Source organism: Pelodiscus sinensis, chromosome 3 (assembly GCF_052426305.1).
Source record: "Pelodiscus sinensis isolate ZL-2025 chromosome 3, ASM5242630v1, whole genome shotgun sequence".
In the NCBI taxonomy this organism is placed as follows: domain Eukaryota; kingdom Metazoa; phylum Chordata; order Testudines; family Trionychidae; genus Pelodiscus; species Pelodiscus sinensis.
Genome location: NC_143054.1, coordinates 33871154 through 33886586, shown reverse-complemented (window position 1 = coordinate 33886586; position 15433 = coordinate 33871154). Strand labels below are relative to the sequence as shown.

General features: G+C 47.0%; 1 protein-coding gene across 2 annotated transcripts in view; it reads left to right on the top strand.

Annotated features, from left to right (window-relative positions):
* Window positions 1-15433, top strand: part of DCDC2C (doublecortin domain containing 2C) — a 128401-nt gene that overhangs the window by 84829 nt on the left and 28139 nt on the right. For both annotated transcript variants that reach the window (XM_075923537.2, XM_089777059.1), the window contains exon 9: window positions 11970-12032. In XM_075923537.2, coding sequence (XP_075779652.2) covers window positions 11970-12032 — 63 coding nt within the window. The remainder of the gene's footprint in view (window positions 1-11969; window positions 12033-15433) is intronic.

Here is a 15433-nt window from a genome sequence, read left to right as displayed (position 1 = left end):
TAAGCCATAGTGGCAAAATAATTAAAATAAAATAGGCTGCATCTCTACTATGAAGCAACGTCTACACTGCAAGATTGTTGCATGAAAACAGCTGTTTTTGCGCAAAAACCCGTGGAGCATCCACACTTCAATTGCTCTTTTGCACAAGTAAATCAACCGTAAAACAGCAGAAGAGAGGGCTTTTTCTGGCGTAGGTAAACCTCCTTTTACAAGGCATAACTCCTTTTTGCGCTACAGCTATTGCGCAAAAAGGCAAGTGTGGACACACCAGAGGGGTTTCTTGAGCAAGAAACATGTAGTGTAGATGTACCCTGAGAGTTTGCAGGTATAACTCTTCTGGTATAGTTATACCTGCAAAGCCTAAGCACTGTAAATAACACCTGCATCTCAAAGTTTGTAATCTGGAGCAGCAAATACAGACACTCCAAACTATTTATTTTATTTATATTTTTAAATAATTGCATACACTGAGTATGCATTTTACTATGTATTTAGTCATAAAGCACTTTTAATCAAATTGCATGGCTTTAAATATCACAATATTTGAAAATATATTTTAATTTTAGATCATATTTCTGGAAGAGTATTCAAGAGAGCAGGTTGCCAGCTTCCATCATTGAGGCCCTGCTCAAAAAAGATTTTCATGATGGTAACAGTCTCGGTATCTAACATTTCATTTTTGGGGAAGATATTGGAAAGATGATTGAATAACTCCAGTTGTATTTAAAATCAAACTAACAAAGAGTTGAGTGGCACCTTAGGCTATGTCTACACTGCACAGCTATTTTGTAATAAGCTATTCTCAGACAGTTATTCCAAAATAGCTTATTTCTAAATAGCACATCTACTCTGCAGAGAAGCCTCAGAATTAGTCCGAGGAAGGCTTCCCTAATGTAGACATGCTATCTCGACTTAGAACCCCACGAGGAATAACTTAGAATGGCCCTGGTGAAGAGCTATTTCGAAATAGCAGAGGTGGCGCATCTACACACGCCTTATTTCAAAATAGCTATTTCGGATAGGTGTTATTCTTCATAGAATGAGGTTTACAGAAGTTGGAATAAGCCGTCTGTTATTTCAAAATTATTTTGAAATAACAGAATTGCTATGTAGATGCTCGCATAATTATTTTGGAATAACAGTCATTAATCTGAAATAACTTTGCTGTGTAGACACACCCTTAAAGACTAACAAAATTCATTAGGACATAAGTGAGTTGTCATTTGATTGTTTCACTTCATGCATCTGACAAAGTGAGATGCAACTCACGAAAGCTTATGTTCTAATAAATTAGTCTTTAAGGAGCCACGGGACTCCTGGTTGTTTTTTGCTGAAACATGCTAAACTGGCTCCCTCTCTGAATCCAGATGTATTTTACAAATGTTTCAAATCATTGTCAGTTCTGTTTTAGTTGTGGATGCAATGCACAGATGGTGATGTTGATGGCAGTTCTCTTGCAGTGGTGTACATGCTGACAAGGATCAAAAGCTATCCACAGCCTTTGATAGTAATAACTCCTAGGCTTTGATGACTTGCCTATGGGATCTTTCAGGAAAATAACCCATCAATGGACTCTTTCCTTCATCTTTGAAAGATGCTGAAGGGTAGAATGAAAATATTATTTTAGTTCCCTGAGGTCTTTTACAAACATAGTACTGCAGGGTTCCAACTTGCTAACCATCCTCTCCAATATGTGTGTCAAGACTTAAGGGGAAATAGTGTGACTTTTGTGCTTTGCAGTGTCATCAATATGACAAATGTTGTGAAGTGGCTGAGAGAAAATTGGTTTTAAAAGAGCCCAGATAAGGTGGAGGAGGAGATGCTTATTAGAGAAAGAGGAAATACCTAGAAGGCATGATCTTGGCTTTGGGCAGTCTTCTATCTGAAGTGTCTTTGATCTTCATTAGTCTCATTCTTGGTGAGAAGAAGGGAAATATTGGCTTCATATCTGCTCTTAGTGGTATGTAACACTATTTTAGATATAGCTAATTTGAACTGTCATCTTATATTTCTGATTCTTCATAGTTTAGTAGAATTTAAGGCCAGATGGTATAAGAAGGTGTCATCTAATCAGACCCCCTGTATATCACAGACCATTAGATTTTACCTGGTTACCTAGCATTGAACCAAATGACTTGATATGATGACATCGAGAAGTGGAGAATCTCCACTACTTCCTTTGGTAAGTGTATCAATGGTTAATCACACTGACAGTTAAAAATGTGCACCTAACTTCTCATTTGAATGTGACTAGTTTCCGTTTCCAGTCATTAGTTTTTGTTTCTGCCTTTCTCTGATAGCAGAGTATGCTGTTTTCTCCTAATAAAAATATCTATAAACTGTAACCAAGTCACATCTCTATTTTTTTTTATAAACAAGTTAAAGAGATTGAACTCTTTAAATGTCTTACTTTAAGGCATTTTTTCTAGCTCTTGAATTAATTGTGTTGCTCTTTTCCGTACCCCCTTTGATTTTTCAACATCCTTTTTAAAATGTGGGGTTCAGAACAGTAAGCAATATTCAAGTATCAGTATTGCCAATGCTGTACATCAGGGATGGGGGGGGGGCACTCCAAGAATTTGGTAAGTTATCAAGGGCCTCACTCTTCCATGATATTAATGTAGGGGACGTGGGGGTCTGGGATTGAGGTTGTGTGCAGAAGGGAGCTTAGGGTAAAGGATTGGGATGCAGGAGGGGGTGTGGGATCTGGGAGGGAGTTCAGAGTGAAGGAAGGGGTTGTGACCTAAGGCAGGAGACTGGGGTGCTTGAGGGGGTGCAGGGTCCAGAAGGGGATATGGGTGCAGAAGAGGATTCTGACCTAGAGGAGGACTGGAGGAGGGAGTGCAGGGTGTGGGAGGGTGTTGTGACTTGGAGGAGGAGTGTAAGAGGGGTGCAGAGTAGGATGTAAAATCCCATTTAATTAGTTAACTGATTAACTAATGACCTGTTAACATCCTTTGTGCATGGTCTGGGAGGGGGTTGTAACCTGGGGCGGACTGCAGGAGGGGGTGCAGGGATTTGGATTGTGACTGGGGGTAGGGAATTGGTGTGCAAGGTCTGGGTAGGGGTTGAGACCTGGAGGAAGAGTGTAGGAGAGGATGCAGGGTCTCAGAAGGAGTAAGGGTGTAGGAGTAGGGGTGAAGAGGGTTTGGGTTATGTGGGGTGTTGCATAAAAAAAGGCTCCACCTGAGCTCACTAGATTTATATACATGGATTTTCTGAAGTTACACCAAACTGTAGGGTCTAATGTTTTAAACTGTAACTCATTGTGATCTTTGTCAAACTTTGTAATCTGTGTAACTCTCAAATTTACTGTAAACGGCAATTTATTGTGATCCTTGTCAATCTTTGTAATCTGTGTAACTCTCAGAAACTTTCTGTAAACTGCAATTTTGTAATCTTTGTAACTCTCAGCCACCTTGCTTGTAACTTTCCCTAAGCTGCATTCTCCCCTGGGTGAATGGAGAGAGAGTGTGAGTGTGTGAGTGTGTTTGAAGAAGACTGGGAACAATGGAGCACATTTCAATGAGTCATCACAGTCTGAGCATGCTCCTTGCTGGATTAAGGGAAGTCTGGGCATGCTCTCTGCTGGATAAACGGAAGTCTGGGCATGCTCCCTGATGATGAGGTGAATGAGTCACAGGAGCCATTCAGACACTATATAAAGAGAAGGAGCACATGTGAGACTCTCTCTTTTTCCTTCCCCTGCTCATGAGAAGCTCCCCTCCAGTGTCTTTCCTCCTGACCAGCTTCCTCAGCCATGATGAGCAGACAGACCCTCTAGGATCCACATGCCGTGGCTCCTTCTGCAACCCATGGCTACGTCTACACTGGCCCCTTCTTTGGAATAGCCATGCTAATTTAGAACTTTGGAATAGGGAAATACGCGGGGGATTTAAATATCCCCCACGGGATTTAAATAAACATGGCCGCCGCTTTTTTTCCGGCTTGGGGAATAAGAGATCTTCCGGAATAGGGCTTTCAAGTAGGAATAAGAGATCCTCCGGAATAGGGCTTTATTCCGGAGGATCGCGTCAGTCTGGACGCTCTTTTCCGGCTTTTCCCCAACCCGGAAAAAAAGCGGCGGCCATGTTTATTTAAATCCCGCGGGGGATATTTAAATCCCCCGCGCATTTCCCTATTCCAAAGTTCTAAATTAGCATGGCTATTCCGAAGAAGGGGCCAGTGTAGACACAGCCCATATGTCTGTGTAAGTGTGTGATTGCCTGAGGGCAGGAATGAATGGGTGTGAATGAGTGAATGAATGGAGGGGTGTGTGCTTGCTTGCTTGCTTTTGTGTGTGTGTGTGTGTGTGTGTGTGTGTGTGTGTGAGAGAGAGAGAGAGAGAGAGAGAGAGAGAGAGAGAGAGAGAGAGTTTTATCTTCTTTAGTTTAAACCTTTGGTGGCTGCTTTCTCCTCTTTAGTTTTACTTAGTGGAAAAGGAAATAAACCCATACTAGTGTAACCCTGGGTGGTCTCCAGTGAGAATATTTTTGGGGTAACATGGGGTAGGGGGTACAGAGAGGGGGAGAGAGGGGATGGGATGCCAGAGGCAGGCTCTGGCTGGTAGGTACTTAGCTGGGAGGCTCCCAGCCAGCAACCCAGCAGGTTCCTTAGCAGGGTCCATGCCCTTCATGCCCCCACACATGCTCAGAGCAGCTGCAGGGGCTATGTGTATGCTACTCTGAACTGAAGGCTGTGAGTTGTGGGAGAAGGGAAGAGTTACTTCAAATGATACGTGCCCTGCAATCTCCTGTTGGCTGGGGCAGTGTGAGAAGCCTCTCTCCCCTCCACCAGGCTTGCAGCATTCACAGAGCCTAGGGTTACCAGGTAGCTTCAGAAAAAATACCAGACACACTTGATCAGAGGTAGGGGGTGGGGGAAGGGACCGTCTGGGAGGGGAGCGGGGCTGGCCAGGAGGAGAGGGGGGGAATGGGAAGCAGGGATGGCAGGGAGGAGGGGTCAGGGGCAGCGGGGCTGGCTGGGAGAGATTGGGGGGGGGACCAGTGGGAAGCAGGACTGGTCGGGGGGGGGGGTCGGGGGCAGCAGGGCTGGCTGGGGGAGATCGGGGGTGGGGTCAGGGGGAGTGGGCTGGCCAGGGGAGAGTGGGAGGAGAAGAACCAGCCAGTAGGAAGCAGGGCTGGTCGGGAGGGTGTCGGGTGGAGTGGGGCTAGTTGGGAGGGGTCAGAGGGAGTGGGGCTGGCCGGGGGCAGAGGGGAGAGCGGTGGGGGAGAGAATTGGCCGGCGGGGAGTGGGACTGACCCTGCCACATGTAGATTCCAGGACACTGCCTGTCCCGCACACGGTCCTGGCGAAGCATGAGCGAGTCCAATTACGGCTCCACAATGAGCTTGAATAGTGCTCAAGAGCATGGACAGGGCTTCTCCTCCTCCCCAAAGCATCACTCCTACGTCAGACGTAACCAGAGGCTCCCAGCGCCGATCATGCCCCATCTCCCAGCCACTCCCACCACCCCCCAGGCTTCCATCGGGCGCCCAGCTGAAAAACCAGAAAATACCGGACATTGTATGTGTCCGGTATTTTCTGACTTCTTTTACCGGACAAAGGGCCCAAAAACTGGACTGTCCAGTTGATTACTGGACACCTGGCAACCCTAACAAGCCCTGCAGCCAGCTTCTCTAAGTGCTGAGTGGGGGCAGCACAGGCAGGGAGCCAACTGAGTCTCCTGCAGGCCAGATGCAGTGGCTTGGTGGGACAGATGCGCCCTACGGGCCAGATGTTGCCCGATTCCCAGCTGTACTTGATCTAAAGTCACTTTCCTATTTTTTATTTTCCATCCCCCTGGTTTATAGATCCGAAGATCTCAGTAGCTCTTTTTGCCATTTCATCATTCTGGGGACTTGTGTTGATTCGCTTGTTCACTGTGATCCCCTAAATCAGGGCTACTTAACACGCAGCTTGCAGGCCACCTGTGGCCCAGGGCCAGTTTGTTTGTGGCCCATGGTGCTGTTTGGGTTTATGCAGGGCTCAACACGTGGCACGCGGGTGGGATCCTTTGAACGTGGCCTCCACTGGGAACGCGCTCCACAATGGCGAGGCATCTCCCAGGTGGGGTGAGCACTGAAAGATGCAAGCGGACAGGCTGGCTAGAACAGACGGGAACAGGATGTCGGTGTTTCTAGCCCCAGGGAGGAGGTGCCGGGAGATCTGGGCATTGTGGGAAGTACTGGCTGCTTAGCCTTGTGGGCAGAGCCTGAGAGGTTCTGACTGGCTCGCACTGGCCACATTTGGGTTCGGCAGTTGAAGGCTTAATCTTTGTATTCATTCTCGTCAGTGTGAAAGAAGCTATTTGCGTTTATTTGCATATATGTTCGCATGCATATGCAACCACACTTCAGTTGCGGCCCTTGGCATGTGCTGTGAATATCATTGTGGCCCCCGGGGCTTCCAAAGTTGAGTAGCCCTGCCCTAAATCCTTGTCAGAGTTACTGCAGTCTATGCAATTACGTTTATATGCCAGATTTGCTGTCTCGTTAAACAATGAAATCAGGTTTGTTTGACAAGCAAGTCCTATTTTCCATAAAATCATGTTGACTGACATTAATTATGTTCTTGTCTTTTAATTCTTTATCAATTAAATCCTGAATCAGATTTTCCATTTTTTCCCCTGTAGTTGATATTATGTTAACCTATATTTACGTAGGTCATCATACTTTCTTTTTTTGAATATTGGCACTTTCAACATTAACACTGTTAGGCTACGTCTAGACTGCAAGCCTCTTTTGAAAGAGGCTTTTTTGAAAGATACTTTCGAAAAAGCCTCTTTCGAAAAAGAGCGTCTAGACTACAACCAGAGACAGAACTATGTAGCACTTTAAAGACTAACAAGATGGTTTATTAGGTGATGTTTTTTTACACAAAATTGAATCCAATTAGTGGGGGAGGTGGGGCAAAAAGAAAGCCCCTGGGATAAGACAGATTCTTCTGCTGGGTTGAGTTTGTAGCTAGAGAGGTTAACAATATTGGGTTGAGGTAGTTGCTGTTGTACCCTGTGCTGTGGAGCAGTTTAGAAAGTTTATTGTCTTTTCTTTTTGTAGGGAATAGTTAGTCTTTAAAGTGCTACATAGTTCTGTCTTTTGTTTCAGCTAGACCAGACTAACACGGCTGCATCTCTATCACTAGACTACAACCAGTACATATGAAAAAGCAAACAACTAGGCAGTATGAGATCTGGCCTTTAGGCAAGGGCAGAGCCGCTATTTAGTCTCAGGACACAGGCACTTAAGCAGAACAGGAGACCAAATAGTCTAGGAACTCAGGTTTCCGGCGAGGCAGACACCAACCAGTCTAGAGGACTCTGACAAGGTGTATCAACCCTGCACTGGGGCTGGGAGGATTAACCTTGCTGACCTGGCTGAGAAGGCCCCATCATTACAACCCTGCTGAGCATGCTCCGGGTGCAGGCCAGCTATAAAGGCCTGCGGAGTTGCTCAGTGTGGGTTGACTGCTACTGAGGAAAGAGATGCTGCTGGAGCTCCTGAAAAGGAACCACCAGTGGACCAAGCCACAGAGGCCAATCAGTGGGAGGCTGTAGATGAGGTAGCAAGTCCAGAGTAGAGAGAAAGAAAGGGTTACCCGGAAGAGACTGGTAGGAAGTAAGGATGTTAAGTCGCGTGTATTTCACTAATTTAATAGTCGATGCATTTCTACATCAACTATTCGATTAGTCAATAGGGCGGCGCTGCCCCTTTGAAACGTTACTGTGGCAACATTTCAAAGGAGCAGTGCTGCACAGCTGAACCCAGGCTTAGTACCACACGGAGCCTGGGGTCATCTGGGGACTCCAGCTGATCCCAGGCTCCATGAAGCACTGCCCCTTTGAAATGCTGCAATAGTGTTCCAAAGTGGCAGCGCTGCACAAAGCGCAGGCTCCCTGTGATGCTGCCGCTTTGAAGTACCCCTTCTTCCCCTGCCCTTGGTGCCTCCATCTGATAGAGGCAGTAAGGGGGGGATAAGCGACTAGTTGACTATCCTGTCAACTAGCCAATAAGCATTTGCTTATCAGATATTCGACTAGTTGACTAGTCCTTAACATCCCTAATAGGAAGTAGTCCAGGGAGCTCCCCAGGAGCTTGGAATCCCACTGAGCTTGTGGTGGTCCACATCATCACTGACAGGGCCCTGGGCTGAGAACTGGAGGAGCAGGTGGGCCTGGGTCCCTCTACCTCCCTGTCATCAACCCCATGAGGGGGGCACACATCCATTGTTACAAATTCTGGCTGTTAAGCTGTGCTGCCCGAGAGAGGGGCGTTTTTACAGACTCTAGCTATTAGGCCGCTCTGCCCTGAGGAAGGGGTGTTATTATAGACTCTGGCTGCCAGGCTCCACCATTCTGAAAAAGGAGGGAAGTTATTACAGACTTTGGCTTTTGGCTGCACTTCCCTGCAGAAAAGTGGCATAACTGTAGACTTTGGCTGCTAGGCTGCAGTGTCCTGAGAGAGGAGGGAATTGTAATAAACTCTGGCTGGTAGTCCACACTGCCCTGCGGGAGAGGGGTGTTCCTGTTGACTCTGGCTGCTAGGCCATGTGCCCTGTGAGAAAGAGGCTGGGTTAGAGGCTGCCCGACAGGCCCAACGGTTGGAGAAGACCACAGGTGGCATGAACACACGTGGTGTGGATGTTATTTGAGGGGTCATTGAGGTCTGCCACCCTCCCCCCTGGAGGGTTGGCCAGACACCCCATAACACAAGGGTTTCTCTGACCTCTGAGGCAGATAGAGCAGTAGGCAATCTAATTATTGCCTGTCGCCTTGGCTCAGGTAGGTGGCAGACTAATGCTGGTCTAGTGTCCTAATGATGGGCAGGCTGCCACACCAGGAATGGGGTGATGGGGTAGGAGGACCTGTGCTCACTTGACTCCACTATGGCCCAGCCCAGCTCAGGCCCCTAACAATGGCAGTATTCTACCTTTAGGTCAATGGGAAATCCAGCCACAACACACTGACTGCATTTAAGGCAGCAGTGCAGCATTGGTGTTGATTCTCTCTGAGCCACTTCCTCCCCTCCTCTCAGGGTGTACCAGGATCCATGAGGTCCTCTGCTTCCCCAGGTTACATAGGCAGTGGTAGACTTGGCAACTCCTTGTTGCCTCAGTTGGCTGGAGGCCACAGGTGACTGGTGAAGGAGGCTCGGGAAGGCACCAGTCATGCGCCCCAACCCTAACCTGGGGAAGGGCTGGAACAATCCCCATCTACCCAAAGCCCTGCCTCTTCCCACCCTTGCTCCTCCCCTGTTTTGCTCCAACTTCACCCCTTCTTCCAGCAGCACCACACCACTTTCATTGAGTGTAGGGTGGTCCTGCCCATTCCCCAGAGAGACGCAGCCCGAGAGCAGCACAAGCTAGAGCAAGGTGGCTTCAGCTTGCAGTGGGGCTGTGCCACTCTAGGGGAGGGGTGGGATCCTCTCTCCCACCCCCCCGCCCACTCACAACCAGAAGCAGCGTGGTTGGAGAGCAGCATGAGCTGGGGCCATCTTGCTGCGCTTTCCCCACCGCGTGCTGCCGGTGAGTGCAGGGAGGACACACGGTCTCTCTGGCCTCTCTAGTCCCCTGCCTGGGGGTCATATGTGACCCCTGGTGCACCCTCCTCCCCACATCACCACCTGCTGGTGGCTACTGCTCTGGCCACTGTTCAGTAGGGCAGGATCCTCCTTGAGCTCTAGCCATGAAGCAGGAAGAAGGCATCTGTCTCCTCCAGCGGTTCCTACCCTACTGAGCTGCAGAGCTCCTCCTTTATGCAGTCTGTCTTGCCCCTTAGCTTCCAGTGGGAGGGCTGAGCCTGGCCTGACGTCACCCCCCTGGATTTAAGGGCAATTTCTTCCCCTCTGCATAAGTGGGAAGCCACTCCACCTCACTACATGGCCGTCAAGGAAACTTGTGTTAAAGAGCTTCCAATCTTCATTCATGTATTGTCATCTGAATGTTTCCTTCCAATTAGTTTTGCCCATAATTTCCCTCAGCTTTGGGAAATTAACCCATTTGAAACCTCTACTACAATAGTATATACGTAAGTATTGTAAGACTGGTGTACAGTGTGCTTTACTGGAGGATATCAATGGAAACAGCACAGTTAAACTTCTAGGAAATGGAACAGGATGAATGAGAGAAGGGCAAATGGTAAAGAAAGAGAGCTGTGGAGAGTAGGTGGTTCAGGGAGATGGGAGGAGATCAGAAGATATGGGGTAGCCCTGAAGGGGGGAAAAGGATAAAGGTCCTAAGGAAAGAGAGAGAATGGGACAAATGGAGGCTGGGAACAGAAATAATAAAAGAGAGAGAGGAAAACAGAAAGAAATGAAATATGATATAAAATATAGAATTTGTGTGTAAGACAGAGCACAGTAAATACACATTCCTTTCCCCCCCTATTTGCCAGGTGGTCCATGGATAGGATTTTATATTTGTAGCATCAAGTTATGATGATTTATTTTTATTTGGGGATTTGGCTTGTTGGAGGTGAATCAATATTTTTATGCTTGGAAAAATCAATGCAACTAAGGCTATCACTGCTTTAAGGCTACTTTACATTACTCTGAGTTGTTTTCCTTCTCTTATACTCTGAATGGACTTAGTCAGCTAGATGCCAAAAATGTATTTTACTCCATCCAACCAAAATGAAATCCCTCTACTTTATACAGAGAAGTTGCAGCTTTCTGTTCTCACAAACCCTGCTAGCTAAACTTTCTCTCTGCCCCTCTTCTTTTTCATTCACTATGTTCTATTAGTGTTTACAGTTAATTTTTCTTTTAAAATTACAAAACACCTGCTTAGCTGGTACTTGCAAAGTAAAATACGCATGTTTCCATGGAGAAAGTGGCGTTATAACATTGCGAAGGAAACTAAAGTGTCCTGACAATGGACCAAATGCCGCATGCTTTAGTCATACAATTAATCCCAACAAAGTTAGTATAACTAGAGCCATGCAGATCCATGGATATCTGCATTATATCTCCAGGAATGCACATCAGTGGATGTGGATGCAGCTATCTGCAGCTCATTTTTGCAGATATAAATGCAGCTGTTGATACAAATTTTGTATCTAGAATCTTACAAATTTGTGAATATCCGCTTTACATCTGTGGTTATCTGTATATGTATATATGTATGTCTGTGGCTCATTTTTGTGGATGCAGATGCGGATACAAATTTTGTATTCACGCAGGGCTCTAAATGTAACCCCTTATGTGAGAGAGTACAGACTGTGGTCCACTATGTTTAATCTATATTCTCACTGTACAGCAGAAAAAACATGATTAACTGTTCTTTTACTTCACTTTTTACTTTTAGTGGTTTATTGTAGAAATGAGATTTTTCCTTTTAATTATTAGAATTATTTTCTCAAGGTTTTTTTTATTCCAAATTCAGCCTAATGTTGATTTAAATTTGAGCTTGTCATAATTATGCTATTTTGTAAACTTCTTTAAATGATCTGTTTACTCAGTAACCTCCTACTAACCTATTATTAGCCATGTCAGAATTATGGAAGGTGCTTATAATCATTTTATTATTGTAAATGTGACACTCATTCCTTGTGGTTGTGCTAATTCACTTTTAAACATTAATATTACTTATGAGTTGATATAAATTATTTATTAACTGGATTTCTTTTACTGCTATGAAATATAAATATTTAGTTATTTAAATTCTTTGAGCCAAACCTTTCAAATTTAAGCAAAATTCCTATTGAAGTCCATACTCAATTCTGAAGTCAAAGAGAATTTTGTCTTAACTAAAATCTGCCAGATCAGGGTTTCTATTCCTTACAAGTTACATACATTTTTGTGCACATATTTTGAAGCACAAATTATGAAGCCAGTATTTTACTATTATTACTGCATAGTAGACTAATTTTAAAAAAATGTTAAAATGAAATTGAAAACCAAAACAAACGTAACAGAAAAGTGGCGAATAGCTAGGATTCTTTCTGTTAATTTGCTATTTTTTTTGTCATATAGGTTCCAGCTCAAATAGTCCAAGAAGAAGAAATTGTGGCACCTGCCAGTAGTCCTGCTGATGAGGTTAGATTTCTGTTTTTTCTCTGTAGTGAGGAGAGTGTATAAATCAGTAAGGGTATGTCTACACTACAGCGCTAATTCGAACTAACTTAGTTCGAATTAGTTAATTCGAACTAAGCTAATTCGAACTAACACATCTAGAACTAAAAACTAGTTCGAAGTAGCGTTTTGCTAATTCGAACTAGCAAGTCCACATTAAGTGGACCCTGAAGCGGGGTTAAGGATGGCCGGAAGCAATGCCGGCAGGGCATCAGAGGAGGACTTAGAGCGTGGAGATGCTGTCTCAGGCTAGCCGAGGGCTGTGCTTAAAGGGTCCCGACCCCCAGCCCGGACAGACAGTTCTCAGGGGTGCCCCACTTGCAAAGCAATCCTGGCTTGGAGTGCCCTGAGTGCCCACACTGGGCACATCACAGCACTCAGCCATCAGACCGGCTGCACTTGCCGCAGGCTGCCATCTGGGGAGAGGAGGCAATTGGGGGGCTGCAGGAGAGCTTCCACCCCTAGAAGCCCGCAGAGGCAGCCCAGTCCTCCCCATCGGGGGCTCATGCCCCATTCCTCCCTCACCTCCTTCCACTTACCCTTCCCTAGCCCCTCTTCTTGATGTACAAAATAAAGATAACGTGTCTTCCAAAATGGAATCTGTCTTTATTGAACAAAACTGGAGGAGACTGGGAAAAGGAGGTGGGAGAGGGGAAGAGAGAGGCTGGGAGAGGGGAGTGCAACTAAAATGATCAGGGGTTGGGAACAGGTTGAAGAGAGGCTAAAGAGACTGGGACTTTTCAGCTTAGAAAAGAGGAGACGGAAGGGGGACAGGATAGAGGTCTCTAAAAGCAGGTGTTGGGTGGAGACGGTGCATACAGAAAAGTTCTTCATTAGTTCCCATAAAGAAGGACTAGAGGACACCAAAGGAAAGGAATGGGTAGCAAGCTTCAAACTAGTAACAGAAAGTTGTTCTTCACAAAGCAAAGAGTCAACCTGTGGAACTCCTTGCTGCAGGAGGCTGTGAAGGCTACAACTAGAACAGAGTTTAAAGGGAAGTGAGATCAAGTCATGGAGGTTGGGTCCATGGAGTGGTATTAGCCAGGGGGTAGGAGTGGTGTCCTTGCCCAAGGTTTGTGGAAGGCTGGAGAGGGATGGCACGAGACAAATGGCTTGGTCACTGTCTTCGGTCCATCTCCTCCAGGGTTCCTAGGGTTGGCCGCTGTCGGCAGACAGGCTACTGGGCTAGATGGACCTTTGGTCTGACTCAGGACGGCCATTGTAAGCTCAGGGCTCAGGGTCGGGGGTGTCAGTGGACCCCCTTGATTCTCTTGCACACCTGCTCCTGGGTGGACGGCTGGCAGCTATCCTGCCCAAGCCGGCCACTTTCCTGTGCCTAGTGCGGAGATCGTGGATGAGGTCCACGATGTCCGCCCTAGCCCAGGCGGGTGCCCGCCTCTTGCAGTCCTGGGCAAGCTCCCGGGAGCCGCCAGCGTAGTCCTGGGAAGAGGGGGAGGGCTGGGGGGCATCGGGTGGGTGGCTCGATCCGTGCCAGGTGCAGGGTCTGCTGGCTGGGTGCTGGCAGGCTTGCACCTGGCACGGGCACCGTAGACAGCCCGTGCCCCTTTAAGGGATCCGGGGCCGGGAGGGGGGCAGACGAGTTTCCCTGGTGTTGGCCAGAGTGGCCACCAGGGAAAGCTGGGGAGGGCTAGCCTCCCACTAGTTCGAATTAAGGGGCTACACACCCCTTAATTCGAACTAGCTAGTTCGAACTAGGCTTAATCCTCGTGGAATGATGTTTTCCTAGTTCGAACTAAGTGCTCCGTTAGTTCGAATTAAATTCGAACTAACGGAGTGCTAGTGTAGCGCCTATGAAAGTTAGTTCGAACTAACATCCGTTAGTTCGAACTAACTTTGTAGTGTAGACATACCCTTTGTTAAGAGTGCATTAGAACAGGAACTTTTGACTCTTACCCCTTTTTGAATTTCTGGATTGAATGTGAAATACAAGTTGTACCTTCCTTATCCGGGACTCTGGGGTTCCTGGACCACAGAGCCCAGGTATAGGAGGTCGGGCTGTGGGGCCGGGGTGGCAGTGGGGGGCAAGCAACTCAGCCAGGAGCCCTGTATACATGTGTGTGGGGAGGGACAGGACACAGAGGAGCAGCAGGGATTTCCGGTCCCTGCGGCTGTGTTACCTGGGGTTCTTTCAACCCAAACCTCTCGGTAACTTTTACTCTCTGTGAGGTGGTGTAAGGAAATAATTCAGGGGAGACACGGTCGTCCGACTGATAGATGGATGGTACAAACAGGACAACACAAGAGTGCTTTCACTTAAAGCCAAACTTTACTTAGTCTCAAGCACTTACACATGTCCACAACAGGTTAGTAAAACACCCCGACCCTCGATAATTACCGAAGTTGAGTGTGGCTCTTGAGTGACACCGGGCAGGCTTCCGATGGTCAGTCTTCCATCTGCTGGTGGGGACAAAGATGCATCCAGAAGTAAAGAGGCCTCAAGGAGTCCTTGAGGCGTCCCTCCAAGTGTTCCCAAAATTGTCCCCCCTAACCCAAACTTTCCTTCCCTATTTATCCATTAGTATTACAATAACATGTCACTCAAAAACTTGTTAGGCAAGCACTTTTTAAAGGTTAGGCAAGAAGTTTTCTTCTGATCATCACTTTTACCAGATGCATTTTTTTCTTTTTCAGAGACTCCATGCCCGGGGGCCCTGATAGATATATGTCTTAGGGCATTTAGACAAACTTCCTGTTTTTCTTAATGTATAGCTCAGTAATTTCACTAGAGATTTGGGCCTCAGGAAGGATGCGGAGTCAAGCTGCCCTCAAACTCCCCCTTCTTCCCCCTTGCTGGCTTGGTCATGCTGTCTAGGCCTATTTTGGGCCTGTTACCTTGGTTGCTAAAGTTTAAGCAGTAAGCAATAGTGGTTCAGGCACATTACTGGATCTGCCAAAATCTCCCCATACAGCTGAACAGTAGCGAGGGGCCAACAGCTGCAGCTGCAAAGCTCTGGCCCCGGCCGCAGATTATGGGGGCTGGCAGTGACAGCTGTGGAGCTCTGGCCCTGGCCATGGAGATCGGAGGGTGGTAGTAGCCTCAGACCTCCATCCCTGGGGAGCTCCACTCGGGCACACAGTAGTGTGTGTGGGGGGGTGCCCTAGCTGGGGACAGCAGGTCAGCATGGGCCATGTTGGGAAGGACCTCCCCTGATCCTGCAACTCCCCTTGTTTAGGACTGGTCAGGTCCCAAGGATGCTGGATGAGGGAGGTACATCCTGTTTGATTCAGAGGTCTAAACCAACTTAATAGTGATGGAGATGCAGCCGTGTTAGTCTGGTGTAGCTGAAACAAAAGACAGAAATATGTAGCACTTTAAAGACTAACAAGATGGTTTATTAGGAGAT